At 35.2% G+C, this 15,261-nt stretch overlaps 1 protein-coding gene across 1 annotated transcript in view; it reads right to left on the minus strand.

Moving 5' to 3' along the window:
- DMD (dystrophin) overlaps positions 1-15,261 on the minus strand; it is a 2,044,437-nt gene that overhangs the window by 697,297 nt on the left and 1,331,879 nt on the right. The window contains exon 48 of the mRNA XM_025371836.1: positions 12,351-12,452. Within this exon, the coding sequence (XP_025227621.1) occupies positions 12,351-12,452 (102 nt within the window). The remainder of the gene's footprint in view (positions 1-12,350; positions 12,453-15,261) is intronic.

Below are 15,261 nucleotides of genomic sequence, written 5' to 3' on the forward strand. Positions count from 1 at the left end.
AGCTGGGATTACAGGCTGGCACCACCACACCTGGTTAATTTTTGTATTTTGTATTTTACCATGTTGGCCAGGCTGCCTCTAACTCCTGACCTCAGGTGATCTGCCCATCTTGGCCTCCCAGTGTGCTGGGATTGCAGGCGTAAGCCACTGCGCCTGGCAGGGGATGGATCTTTAAAACACAATTATGAACGTTTGAAAAGCTAAAAAACAAGATTTATAGTACAATGTAGCTTTTATAAATTTAAAATATACTTATAAATAATATTACATATTTTAAAAGGATAAAGCAGGAAATCAATGGGAATAGAGATATTGTCACATTTCAGTAATTTTGCTAATTGGTTATTAAACATAACCATTAATATAAATTAAATTTTATAAATATAAAACTGTGCTAAGAACAAAACATAATATATAGTAAGAATTCATCACTTCCTAATTTAACTATCATCAGTGCTCTTGAGATTATATCTATTGTGTCTGACATCAAGTCAAATCAAGGCTTTCAATGTTTTTATCCAGAATGCATGATGTTAACATTTACTAGCATATCAATACATGTAACTTTTTTATTTATTAAAAATCAGTCTTGAACCTAAAAGCAAACAAAATATAATGCCTCTGATTAGTCAGGAAAACCACCCTTGAAAGTCATCACTCATGGAAGATATTTTTCTGTCCTGACATCAGAACCTAAACACTAAAAATTAAATATTGTAAGACACTAGTGAGTAATATATTTGATCTTCTGGTTTCCCTGTGAAGTTTCTATAACTCTACAAAGACAGAATACTAAAAGCAATGAGAAGTAACCATTCTGATAACAGAAAGTAGCAATAGGAGACAATGAACATAAAAAACTTAAAACTGAGAAATGTGGTAATTTTAGTCATTTATCAATGAAATGACAGTTCAACATGTGATGAAATCTCATCCTATGCCATTTAATTTATAGGAAATCACCTATATGTGCTGAGAGAGAGAGAAAAGGAGAGATAGTGATAGATTTAGGATTGATTTAAATACTGCTGGGGGTATGCCCATCTTTCTACTCAGTAAGCATATTGTTCCTCAGAATGAGTGGATAAAGAGAGATCAAAGTTCGTTGTTTCTACCAGTTGACTTGGGTTCCACTTTCTTCTCATGGTGTAAGTATCTCAGTGATTTGAGTTTGCTTTAATATTTAAAGGTATTTATTTATCTTACAGTCTAGCTTCTAAAAGCAAATCAACCACTTCAACTGGGTCTCAACTGAAGAAACAGTGCTTTGAATTTCATGTTCCTCATATATCACTGTATCACTAAACAGAGCAAAAATTGATGTGATAACGACATCCCTGAAAATTAAGAAAAGTTAATTTACATTGGGATTTAGAATCAGAAGTCTTGAGTTTCATTCCTAATTCACTGGTTGTATGATCCTTGGAAAATCAGATGGGTCACTAAGATTTATCATCCTTGAAACATGGATATAATACTACCACGTAACTCATAGCTTTGTTGGAGAAACTAAATGAGATATTTTATATGGTAAAAACGCTGTGAACTGGAAAGCACTATAAATTTGTTGGTCAGATATTATGCACTGTTTAATGAAGCAAAACAGAAGATATTCAAGAAAAGTTTTCATTAAAATAGTTACAATAAAAATTTTTCAGTGCTTTATTAAAGGACTAGGTTTTAGTTACCTAGAAAGTAACATGTTTGTGCATGCAATTTCTCTTTTATTAATACATAAACTCTAAATAGTCTGTCCATTTGGTCAAATATTATCTTTCCCACTCTTATCTCCAGATAGGTAAATGAGGGGTTACTATAATCTCTAATGTAGAGGTGGATTTTTAAAATTAAATGGCACTCCCATCTGTCCATTTGGTCAAATATTATCTTTCCCACTCTTATCTCCAGATAGGTAAATGAGGGGTTACTATAATCTCTAATGTAGAGGTGGATTTTAAAAATTAAATGGCACTCCCAATGTACCACAAATGTCTGAGGACGTTGCAATGGGTCAAAGGTTCAATAAGCTCAGAACTGTATAATTTCTAATCTTTTATAATTATTAGCAAATACTTATGAAATGACTACAGTTTTTGATTTAGCTAATCACAAAAACAATCTTGCTACTTTTCCAAGAATTTGGTGTACTGTAGAGTTGAAATGGATTATTTATATATTATGCAAGTTCTTTTTTGTTTTGCTTCATTTTGTTTTTCACTTCTCTGGCATTTGCCCATGTTTTCAATTCTCTCATCATTCAAGCTGTAAAATTCATCTGCATAACAGAAAAATGTTTGGCTGTAGTAACTAGTCAGGTGTTCATCATATAATAATCTTTAAGCAATGCTCAATAAAAATCTGTAAAAGGTAACATTTTGCTATACATGTTAATCATCTATAAGCAAATTTAAGGAAATCAAATATGTACTTAAGTCCCAACTTATTTAAATTGCAAATCAGTGGGATAATAGCTATCAAGTCCTATTCTTGACTACATCTCTATAATTTTAAAACTTTGAATATGCTAACTAAATTGCAGGTCCAAGGTTTTCTGCACAAGAGCTCCAAACTCAACAATCAGAGTGAATTCATGTTCCACCAAAATGGATAAACTTTGGGAGTACTTTTTTTGTAAATGGAAAAATTAAATTCATTATAGATGACTTTTGCAGCTGAGCATTATTCTCCATTGTATATACTTTGCTTGAAAATATTCATTAAATGTTAAGACAACTATATCAAACTATGAAATTTCTTCTTTATGAAGAACAGGAATTAGTTACAAGAAAAAGTGATTTCTGAATATAACTTTCCTTTTAAAATTTAAAATGGATAAATATTTAAGGTGATAGATACTGCAATCACTCTGATTTGATCATTATATATTATATGCTCGTATCAAAATATCACTTGTGGTAAAAGGACAGAAAAGGATATTCCACGCAAATAGGAACCAAAAGCAAGCAGGAATAGCTTTATATCAGACAAAACAGGCTTTAAAGCAACGATAGTAAACAAAAGATAAAGAAAGACATTGTATAATGATAAAAGGATTAGTTCCACAAGAAGATATTTACTACAATACTCAATTTATATGCATCCAACACTGGTACTCCTAGCTTTATAAAACAATAGTACTAGACCTAAGAAATGAGATAGACAACAACGCAATAATAGTGGGGGACTTCAATACTCCACTTACAGCACTAGACAGGTCATTGAAAGAAAAACTCAACAAAGAAACAATGGACTTAAATTATGCCCTAGAACAAATGGACTTAACAGATATCTGCAGAACATTCTTCCCAACAATTGCAGAATGTACATTCTTTTTTTTTTTTTTTTTTCCAGACAGAGTCTCGCTCTGTCGCCCAGGCTGGAGTGCAGTGGCCGGATCTCAGCTCACTGCAAACTCCGCCTCCCGGGTTCACGCCATTCTCCTGCCTCAGCCTCCCGAGTAGCTGGGACTACAGGCGCCCGCCACCTCGCCCGGCTAGTTTTTTGTATTTTTTTAGTAGAGACGGGGTTTCACCGTGTCAGCCAGGATGGTCTCGATCTCCTGACCTCGTGATCCGCCCGTCTCGGCCTCCCAAAGTGCTGGGATTACAGGATTGAGCCACCGCGCCCGGCCAGAATGTACATTCTTATCAGCGGATGAAACATTCTCCAAGACAGGTCATACAAGAGGCCACAAAAAAGTCTTAATAAATTTAGGAAAATCAAAATCATATCAAGTATCTTCTCAGACCACAGTGGAATAAAACTAAAAATCAACTCCAAAAGGAAAAAACTACACAAACACATGGAAATTAAGCTCTTGAATGATTTGGGGGTTAACAATGAAATTGAGATGGAAATTAAAATATTTTTTGAAATGAATAGTGACACAATTTATTGCAACCTCTGAGATACAGCAAAAACAGTGCTAAGAGGAAAGCTCATAGTGTTAAATACCTACATCAAAAATTCTGAAAGAGCACAAATTGACAACCTAATGTCACATTTCAAGGAACTAGAGAAACAAGAACAAACTAAACTCAAGGCCAGCGGAAGAAAAGAAATAACAAAGATCAAAGCAGAACTAAATGAAGTTGAAACAAAAAAATACAAAATATAAATGAAACAAAAAGCTAGTTCTTTGAAAAGATAAACAAAATTGATAGACCATTAGCAGGATTAACCAAGGAAAGAAGAGAGAAGAGTCAAATAAGCTCAAGTAGAAATGAAACTGGAAACACTACAGCCTACATCACAAAAATACAAAAGATCATTCACTACTACTATGAACACCTTTATGCACACAAACTAGAAAATCCAGAGGAAATGGATAAATTCGTGGAAACACACAACCCTCCTAGTTTAAATCAAGAAGAAACAGAAACCCTGAACACTTCGGCTGGGCGCGGTGGCTCACGTCTGTAATCCTAGCACTTTGGGAGGCTGAGGCGGGCAGATCATGAGGTCAGGAGTTTGAGACCAGCCTGGCCGACATAGTGAAACTCCGACTCTACTAAAAATACAAAAATTAGCTGGGCGTGGTGGTGAGCACCTGTAATCTCAGCTACTTGGGAGGCTGAGGCAGGAGAATTGCTTGAAACCGGAAGGTAGAGGTTGCAGTGAGCCGAGATCATGCCACAGGACTCCAGCCTGGGCGAAAGAGCAAAACTCCGTCTCAAAAAAAAAAAAAAAAAAAAAAGTAACCCTGAACACATCAATAATGAGCAGCTAGGTTGAATCAGTAATTTAAAAATTGCCAAATAAAAGCCCAGGACCAGATGAATTCACAGCTGAATTCTACCAGACATTCAAAGAAGAATTGGTACCAATTATACTGAAACTATTTCAAAAGATAAAGAGGGAATCCTCCCTAAATCATTCTATGAAGTCAGTATCACCCTAATACCAAAACCAGAAAAGGACGTACAAAAAAGAAAGCAGCAGCACAAAAATAGCAGCAAAATTTGCAATTGTAAGATATGGAACCAACCCAAGTGTCCATCGACCAATGAATGGATAAAGAAAATGTAGTATCTATATACCATAGAATATTACTCAGACATAAAAAGGAATTTCTTTTGCAGCAACTTGAATGGAGCTGGTGGCCATTATTCCAAGTAAAGTAACTCAGGAGTGGAAAACTAAATACCGTATGTTCTCCCTCATAAGTGGGAGCTAAGCTTTGAGGATACAAAGACATACAGAGTGATATAATGGACTTTGGGGACTCTAAGTGGGGAGCTTGGGAGTGAGGTAAGGGATAAAAGACTATTTATTGGGTACAGTGTATACTACTCAGGTAATGGATACAGAAAAAATTTCAGAACTTGCCACTATAGAACTCATCCATGTAAACAAAAACCACCTGTACCCCCAAAACTACTGAAATTACAAAAAATAAGCAAAATATCACTTGTACCCCACATATAAATATGTACAATTATACATATATAAAATTAAATATAAAAAATGTTTTAAGAAATTAACAGTTTCCTAAGATAGCTACAATTGTGGGTGCTTTCTTGCCTCATATTTTGGGATATTTAAAAAATATTAAATGATTTTTATGTTTTCTATCATTAAGATAAGGAAAAAAGCCTTCTAGAAATATTATTTGATGTAGAATAAGGGAAAATAATGTATTTGTTTTATACAATCATAAAAATATCATTTGTTTAAAAAAGTAAACTAGAATATAGTTTAAACTCTGAGTTTGAGATTTTCAAAATTTAAAAATATATCTTGTGTCAATGGTAGGCATGCAATTAATATCTACTGAATAAATAAAGAACTCTACCTACGGCTGTACATATACAGGCATACATTTGAATACTGTAATTGAAACATCTATGTCTCTTTGTCTGTCTTTTTAAGTGTAATTAATACAACTGAGGACAAGAGGTGAAATTCAAATCTCTAAAATACTTCCCTAATTTCAGCATGAGCTACTGAGCATATGAGACTTTTCACTCAAATGTTCTCTCAGAAAAGAAAGTTGGCTCATATTCAAGACTACCTCTTATGTCGCAATTATTTTATTCTGAACCACAATGTTGTATATTAGCCTGAAATAACCTCAAGAGATGTGATGCTTATATAAGTTCTCTGACAGAATTTGCTTAATTAAAAAGGGAGGCAAAGCAAGTTGATAAATCTTGAGCAATCATTCCTAATGTATAGCTTCACAATCACTCGGAGACCATTGTAAACAAGTCTTTTAAAGAATTTGTTAAAAAGCCAAACAATTTAAAAAGCAAAAACAATATGTGAGTCTATTGGGAAAATTTTAAAAAATCACATCTGACTGGGTGCGGTGGCTCACGCCTGTAATCCCAGGACTTTGGGAGGCCGAGGCAGCCGATCACCTGAGGTCGGGAGTTTGAGACCAGCTTGACCAATGTGGAGAAACCCCATCTCTACTAAAAATACAAAATTAGCTGGGCGTGGTGGCGCATGCCTGTAGTCCCAGCTACCTGGGAGGCTGAGGCAGGAGAATCGTTTGAACCTGGGAGGTGGAGGTTGCTGTGAGCCGAGATCGTGCCACTGCACTCTAGCCTGGGCAACAAAAAAGCAAAACTCTGTCTCAAAAACAAACAAACAAACAAAACTCATATCTATGAAAAATGAAAAAAACAGTTGTCCTAATATTTTGTGAATGGGTATTGAAGTTTGGGATAAAAATTTCAGTTACAGCATTGAGAACGTGAAAAATGGCCCTGCTGGTAGCTGGCAGCTGGCAGCTAGCTAGGCCATGATGGTCTCAGCTGGATGTTAAAAAACACTCATAGAAATAAACTAGGTAGACACAAGGCCACCCCATGGCCGTGTTTGAAACAAGACAGAGACAAGGCCTTTCTGCTATCACAGAAATGACTCATATGAGGCATTGCTGCTCCTTTACCAATGACGTGTCTAGCCCTACTTTAATCTCATCTTCTAGAGAAACACTAAGATACCTAATCACTACATTGATTCTGTTTCTTGAAAGCATCTAATCCAGAAATGGCTTCTGCTTTCTGAATTCCTCCTTAGAATCATGCAGCCAGCTGAGCTCTGTGAGAAGCTTTTTCCAACGCCCTCTTACTGACATGCCCAGACTCTGTCTGAAGTGTTTTACGCTCTTGCTGCAACAAGGTAAATATTCTTAATTTGTTGATTACAGGTATGTTGCTAGTAATCTTGGCCAGAGGGCTTTCAGAGTATTATGTGGGGATTCAAACAGTGCCATATTACAAATAACTTAGCAAGGTGATGAGCTCTAGAATTCTAGAATATACATACGGAGCATTTGAATGAAATTGTTTCATAAAATATAAATGTGCCAGGTATTTCTAAATGAGTGTGTTATTTTATAAAATGTAAGATTAGAAATATGGAAATGCTACTCAATTAAGAAATTGAATATAATTAGAAATTTGACAATCTCATCCATATTTCTAAATGTTTATGTTTACAAGTTGCCCAAAAATCTATTATATTTTTTTTCTCTTCTCATTGGGAAAGTGAAGCTCTCCTTAAGTTTATGCATTGGGATTAGCATTTATTCAACCTCTTATACTCCAAGACTTTTTTTCAGTTGTAAAGCAAACTCATATTTCTAAAAAATAAAATGTTACTATGAATTTACTTATAAATTATTAAGTATTTCTAACATTGTTATCTTCTTTCTAGATGTCATCTCCCACCTTGTTCTGGTGTTATTGGCATGGGAATTGTACTCACTAAATGAGTCAGTCAAAATAGACTTGTTCATTTGAGGGGACAATTTTTATCTGTTATCTCTCTATTGATTTCTGTTGCTATAAGTGAAGTTACACCAGGTAAACGAGATTGTATGCATGACAGATGATTTATGAAATCCAAGTATTGTTTTAATGGTAATTATATTGATTTCGGCAACATTTTGACCAATGAAATACCATTCGACCTGCTATACTGTGAATAAGTCTTGAGATGCACATCTGTTGTGAGTAATATATTAAAGATTGTTAGGCAAAAAATAAACCCTAAGGAAGTTTTGAAAAATGTTAAGATGTTGATGTTGGCAGTAGAACAAACACATTGGAAGGAAAAAAAAACCAGCTTAATCTAGTTAATTAACAACAAAACAGCTGGGAAAATGAAACATCCCTGGTTGTGATTGACTGTAATTGAAAATGACTAATGATGCTGTCATTTTGCAGCTCATATCTGAGGAAATGATGCCTGGAAGATTATAATTGCCCTCTTGACCATTTGTCTACAGCAATTATTTTGTGTTAAAGGTTGAGATGGAACCCTTTGGCCAAACACAGAAAGGTCCTCACACCTTTTTCTGTTACATTGAAAAATAATTCAAGAGCAGTAAGCAAAATTAGGTTATGTAAGTAACATTTTTTGATAATATAAAAAGTTAGCAAAGCAAACCAGCTGGCTTCATTTTATCACTTTAGAAAGTAATCAAGACATTTAAAATTCCATTAACGCTCTCAGTTCTAATACATGGCAGGTGATGTAAGCATTGAAAGTATATGAACACATTTTTAAAAGTTAACTGAAAGTGTAGTTTTCTAACTTAAGTTAAAAATGAGTATGAATACAAGAAAATGGCGCCTAAATGCTTAAGTTCAAGACAGTTAAAAATACAATTTTATAATAAAAACCAAACAACAAATGGCTTATTTCTTTTGTAGTTTATATTGTTGTCACTGATAGCAGTAGTTTTTGTTGCTTTTAAACTGCTAAATGGGGTGCTATTGAGGACCTCGTTATTACTCTATGGAAAAATGGAACACATTAAAAACTATTTCATCTATGGCATTAATGTAATACATTACACCAAAACTATAACTTTAGCAAAATTTTAAACAATTTATATAACTCATATAGTCAGTCTTCAATAATTTCTGAAGTTAAGATGAAGAAATAACATACAAATAAATAAAAGTATGTGTGTAGAGGGGGAGAGAGAGAGGGAGACAGAGAGAGAAGAGAGAGAGAGGGAGAGAAGGAGAGAGAGAAAAAGAGAGAGAGAGTTGAAGTGTTAAACAAAGATGGAGAGGTATTTGATCATATGATCCTAAGATTTTTCCAGTTATTTTGCAGCAGAGATTAGTACTATATATTTGTCATTAGTAGTATTATTTCATAATTTTGACCTTTTATAGGAATTCCTCAAAGAAAATAAAGAAGTTGGTTAGTCAGAGATTTCAAAAAGAAACCAGAAATATACCATCTTTGAAAATAAAAGAAATCTTAAAGAAGTTGATGAAGTGAAGGAAAGACGAAAGAGGAAACAAACTGAACAGGGATTAACCCAGCTTCCAGTCAGAACTCAGCTTGGGAGGTGAGCGTAGGAGCTGAACAGACAGGCTGTCTGATGCAGAATGCGGAGGTGCCAATAGACAAGTCAATTTCCTAAGAAACAGAATAATTCCCTGATGTGTCTTTAATTAGAATGTCTGTAAGCAGTGGACATACTAATTATCCATTTAAATACTGGATCTTACATATACATCATGAGAGATTTTCATTTTCTTTTTAAAGAATATCATTTTCTTCATAATTATTACAGTTTCCAAATGCACCCGCCCCCAAAACAAAACAGAAACACAATTCTCTCATGAAAATGTGCTGCAGGCTACTCAGACTGGTTTCCTCTTCTATTAAGAGGTAACAAGACCCAGAGTGAAGAAGAGGCATGAGAAATAGGACACATTTTAAATTTTGATATATGGACTCAAAGTTGAAAAAGGCTTTGTTCACTTTCTGTCAGAGCAATGGAGCGTCCTTCAGAAAAATCACTCTAACCTTTAAAAATAAATTTTTGATCCATGCAGAGATTTAAACAGCCCTCACAGCTTTCTACCTTGTATTGCTGGGTGTCATGTTCAAAACTGTGAGGTCATTTTTTGAGCCTCTAGTTGTTTCAGGCTACCACAAACCCCAGCTAATCTTCAGATGTTTCCAAGGTCATGGTCCATAGCAAAAGTTTTGCATGAGTCAACTATTTTTTTACTCCCCATAATTTCCAAATCGGTCTTGCATTTTTGCCCCTATGAACTTGATATCTATATCTATATCTATATCTATAGATTTTGAAATGGAGTTTTGCTCGTGTAGCCCAGGCTGGAGTGCAACGGCGTGGTCTCGGCTCACTGCAACTTCTGCCTCTCGGGTTCAAGCGATTCTCCTGCCTCAGCCTCCCAAGTAGCTGGGATTACAGGCGCCTGCCACCACAGCTGGCTCATTTTCGTATTTTTAGTAGAGAGAGGGTTTCGCCATGTTGGCCAGGCTGGTCTGGAACTCCTGACCTCAGGTGATCTGCCTGCCTTGGCCTCGCAAAGTGCTGGGATTATAGGCGTGAGCCACCATGCCCAGCCAACTTGATATGCTGATTCTTCTCCAAATCCAAGGGAAAAATGGGAAAACAGGAATAAAATTTCCCTTAAGTTCAGCTTCTCCCAATGTGCCAAATTGAGAGAAAATGGGGAAGCAGGCAAGGAGAAAAAAAAAAAAAAAGAAGGAAGGAAAGAACAGTGCTGTCTGCTACAAAAATGGTTTTAAGGGTTGTGAGAGAAGGAAAGCAACAGCTCCTGGTTTGTTCTTTTTATTCCAGAAAAGTAATTCTCCTTTTACATCACTAATGCATTAGCAGGAAGCAGATATGCTCAGGCATGGCAGATCCCAGTTCTTATCTCCAAGTGGCCCAGTAGTTGAGTGTGTGGGTGGAGGTGTGATAAGTTAGTATCAAGTATTTGGATTGTTTTGTACGTAATGAAAGCAAAAATTGTCTCACCGGCTTTTAATTAAGATCTCTCTCTCTCTCTCTTTTACAAAAGCACAAAAGTAAAAGCCAAATTACATGTACCTTTGTGATCTCTAACAATTAGTGACAAACCTTAATTCATAGTCATACACCATAAGGCATAAAGTCTTTGAGGATCAACAAAGAGTAGACAGAAATGTACGCAATTGTCCATTTGTGCATTTCATGGCTTGCTACAATGAAAGTCACCCTGTTAACTGCTCTGGGGGCTGGCTTTCTTCAGAACATCAACAGAAACTCTGAAATTTGCTGCTTTCAGGACTTTCTCTAGCTCTTCGAATTAAATACTGAGCACATTGTTAGTTTTGTTAGTTTATGAAAAATGATTATACTGGGCTTGAACTGTATACAAATTACTTTTCTAGATTTTTGGAGTGGTTGCAATATATTCCTGAATAAATGTATGTTGATATCCACAGAGAAACCTGTGATTTTCAGTGTCTGGTGTTTGGACATTAAGCTCAGTGCAAACTTCAACTTTACCTAAGGAAAAGTCTCTTGTAAGCTGTAAGGAAAACAAACAATCTTCTAGAAATTAAGCTTGGGCCAAGTGCAAGGGAAACTATGCAGTGACCTTAGAGACAGAATCTAAGTTATGGTAATGTTGTTTGCAAGGACAAACTGGTTCTGTATAATGAGGTTATTGACCTGAACTGTTTTCAAGCAGTTTTAAACATGAGGGCGAGGTTCATTGTATCCAAGCCTGCAACATTCACTGAGAAACTAAGACTGATCAATAAACAACCACAATTACATGATCTCAGGAACCTTCATCATAATGGGAACCATTATAATTTCGGTCAGGTACAGAGAATCAGGTAACCTATTGCTAACGTGTATTTAGCACTGGTCTCTCATTTGCAAATGGAAGCCATTGATTAGCTATTTTTTGAAAACTGACCTGGCTTTCCATCTCCCTCCTTATGTAATAGCCTGTGAATAAATGTGACCTAGACTTCAACATGTATATGGAGAAGAAAACAAAATAGAAAGCTTTATCCCAGGCCAGCTTTTTGCCAAAGAAATAAGCAATTACATGACATTTCACTAAAAATTCTTGACTCAATGAAATACTGAAGCCTCAATGCCGATTTTCCTCTTTTATAAGAAAGAGCAACAAAGGAAAGAAAGGTCACAGACCATATTGTGATTCTTTACAGCTGTTGGAGACAGACACTATGATGCAGTAGCTTGATTTGAATTAAACCAAACAATATGAAAAGCATCAAGGCTGGCAAGCAAAGCAATAAAGCCCCAAAGAATTTAATCTACCTTGAAGGTGGGACTACTTTTGTATTGATGGCAGCACACCAGGACAGAAATGAGTTCTTTAATGCAATGACTCGTTAACAGCCTTAAGATCACAATATATAAATAGGATATGCTGATCAAAAAGACAGCTTTGCCTCTGCTATTACAGAATGGCCAGTATTTCCTTACAAGTTATTTCATTGATTATAAATAGTCCACGTCAATGGCAAATGTACAACAGGGGAAGCATAACCCATTATGAGGTAATGGATATAGCTAGAGGTTGCTTCATTACCTTCACTGGCTGAGTGGCTGGTTTTTCCTTGTACAAACGCTGCCCTTTAGACAAAATCCCTTCCACATCCAGTTGTTTAGCTTGAACTGCGATTTCAGTTTCCTGGGGAAAAGAACCCATAGAGTGCAGATTAACTTCACAGTTAGCAATAAAATTACTAAATTTAAATATACCCTTGGAGACACCACATGTATTGCAGATCAATTTCTGCTGGGTACATAAGGGCACAAAAATGTAGCTTTTGATGCAGAGAAAAGAAACAGAGATGTGAAACAAAGTAAAGTTAAAAAAATTCATCCAATATCTTCTTGAATTATATAATAATACTCACAGAGAAACACAGGCGTTAACTTTCTACCTTTCAAAAAAGTAAAATGCAATAATGACAGTACAATTAACATAACTTATATGAATAGACACTAGTTTTAGCTTTATTAATCTCAATAATCCTAATGTTCATATGACTTTATACACTTATTGTTTTACAAAATTCTGTTTTGAGTATTGGATATAAATTTTGTTTTGAAATAAATATCAAATAATTATTTCTACATCACTGTCAAAATTATTTTCTTTCCAAAGGGTAAACACTTAAAGTACAGTATCAAAGCTTATTATTTATTAATGAGTCAAATAGGCCTTTCGAAGAATGATTTTTTTTTTTTGTATTATTTGCTTTTCTTCAGTCTGGAGAAGGCTGAAGCATGACAAAAAAATCCTTTAGGTATATGAATATAAGCATTTTGTTACTATCTGCTGCCTAGCTCTCTTGACAAGAGGACAAAAGAAATGTGCAGAAATTGAAGCTGACGGAAGTGAAGTTAAATATTACAGAAGCCTTTTTGGATGGAACACTTGTTAAACACTAGGATAGAGCATCAATTAATCAATGTCAGGCATCAGTCAGGGCCTGGACAATCTTCCCCAGAGAGCAGCTCCTGATTAACCCACATCTCTCTTCCTCCCTCTCCTATCCCGGAGCCTCCCAGCACTGCTGTGTGTAAGTGTCTTCATGCCACTGTTTCCTTTGTATACTGTGTTTGTACCTGTTCCCTCTCAGTTCATCAGTAGGAAATCCCAAATTACTATAATCTCAAACTGCCCAGTACGTTGTCTTGCAACTTATGGGTGCTCAGCACATACTCTTGAGATAGACTATTTTTCTCCAGTTCTTATTATACTAAATACCAGCGGCAAACAGGCACTTTGGTCAAAATTGTATATAACTAACTTCATGTGTTAATGGTTATGTATGCAAATTTCAGTTCCTTTATAACAGGAGTTTAACTACTTTACATGTAGAACTACTAATTGATGGTCTTACTGCCCCTTGCCAAGAAAACACATTGTTCCCTGAAAATGCAGCACCCGGAATGACTGTATGTCTTTGCTAGAGGTAGAAATAGCTCTGATCTCAGATCAGAAAATCTAGTTTTACTTACTGAATTCTGAGTAGGTCCCCAGCCACTATAAATTCACCCTTGAATACCCCATTTGTAAAAAAAAATTTTGGTGTAGTAAATGGTTATATGGTCTCAAAATACTTTAAGAGAAAATAAAATATATTATTCTAAGGAAGTAGACAAAAGAGCGTATCTTCCCCAAGGTAAAAATGATTTAAGAAAAGGAAAAAAAGTAACTGAATTTTCAACCTATACATTTATCATTTATGTATACCATAAAGTACCAAGCCAAATCCATGTACAATGTCTAAATTATACATTTGAAATTATATATGCATTACACATATAAACTGATGAGTTAACTTAAAGCACTGTCACCACCATTCGTTTTGTATGTGTTTCTCTTAAGACAAACCACTATTTTCTATTTATTCACTGACAGCTGGGACTTTTCTTGTGATATTTATTGATATTGCTAATTACTGGTAATAGACAATGTTTTCTGATTAGCTTCACCATAGCTGTAGACTATATTATTGATGATAGCATAGTTACCATTTGTATAATGAGTACTGTTTCCCTTCCCCCACCCTGATTCAAACAGATTGCCAATTTACAGATAAGAAAATGAATCAAGGGTGGATGGGATAGTAGTGATGGTAGTGACAATGATGTGAATAGCTTGCCCACAACCTCGTGGGATGTAGAACAGTTAATATTCAAACACGGCTAGGTCTGAATCCAAAGTTTATGCTATTGGCAGTAGTAACAGCTACTTCTTCGTATCTTACAACAACTTAATAACATATCTAAATGACTTGATCAAATTATGTGATTTCTAAGCATTAAGAATTTTACTTTCACCATCTGAATCTGACATTATCACGTATGCTGGAAAACATGTCCTACCTCTCTGATAATAGAGAATCACTATGGGTCAGAGGGAGACACGCAACTTAATGCAACAGTAGTCATTCCCATTCATTGGAATTTTTGAAAAATGATAGCAAAGACTATTGTTTCCACTGCCAACCTACAGTCTTATTTAAACTGTTCCAATTCCTTTGCTTCCTCCTTCAAAACACATCACAATTAGTCAAACTATGTGTATATGTATAGTGTTGACCATTCCTAAAGAATTATCCTCTATAAGAGTAAGGCCCATAACTACCTTGTTCACTCACATTCCTGGAAGTGCCTAACACATAGTAGGTGCTAAACAAAAAATTGTTGAATGGGCAAATAAATACTGTTGCAACTTTGAGCCTATGGGAATTGAGTTAGAGTGTGTATTACTAGAGACATTTGTTCATGCAGACAGTTGAAAGGTTAATGGCACAGATTATTTTCTTTCTAAATAATCTGCTAGAGTTAAATACAGAGTCTACTTTTCTACTTTTGGATTTCCTTTAGCAATTTTTTGGGAAATTTTACATCTTCACATTATTGATTACAACAATGTCTCAGAAAACCCATTTCTATGATAAATTAAAATGGGATTATTTTAT

This window comes from Theropithecus gelada, chromosome X, assembly GCF_003255815.1.
Source record: "Theropithecus gelada isolate Dixy chromosome X, Tgel_1.0, whole genome shotgun sequence".
Taxonomy (NCBI): Eukaryota; Metazoa; Chordata; class Mammalia; order Primates; family Cercopithecidae; genus Theropithecus; species Theropithecus gelada.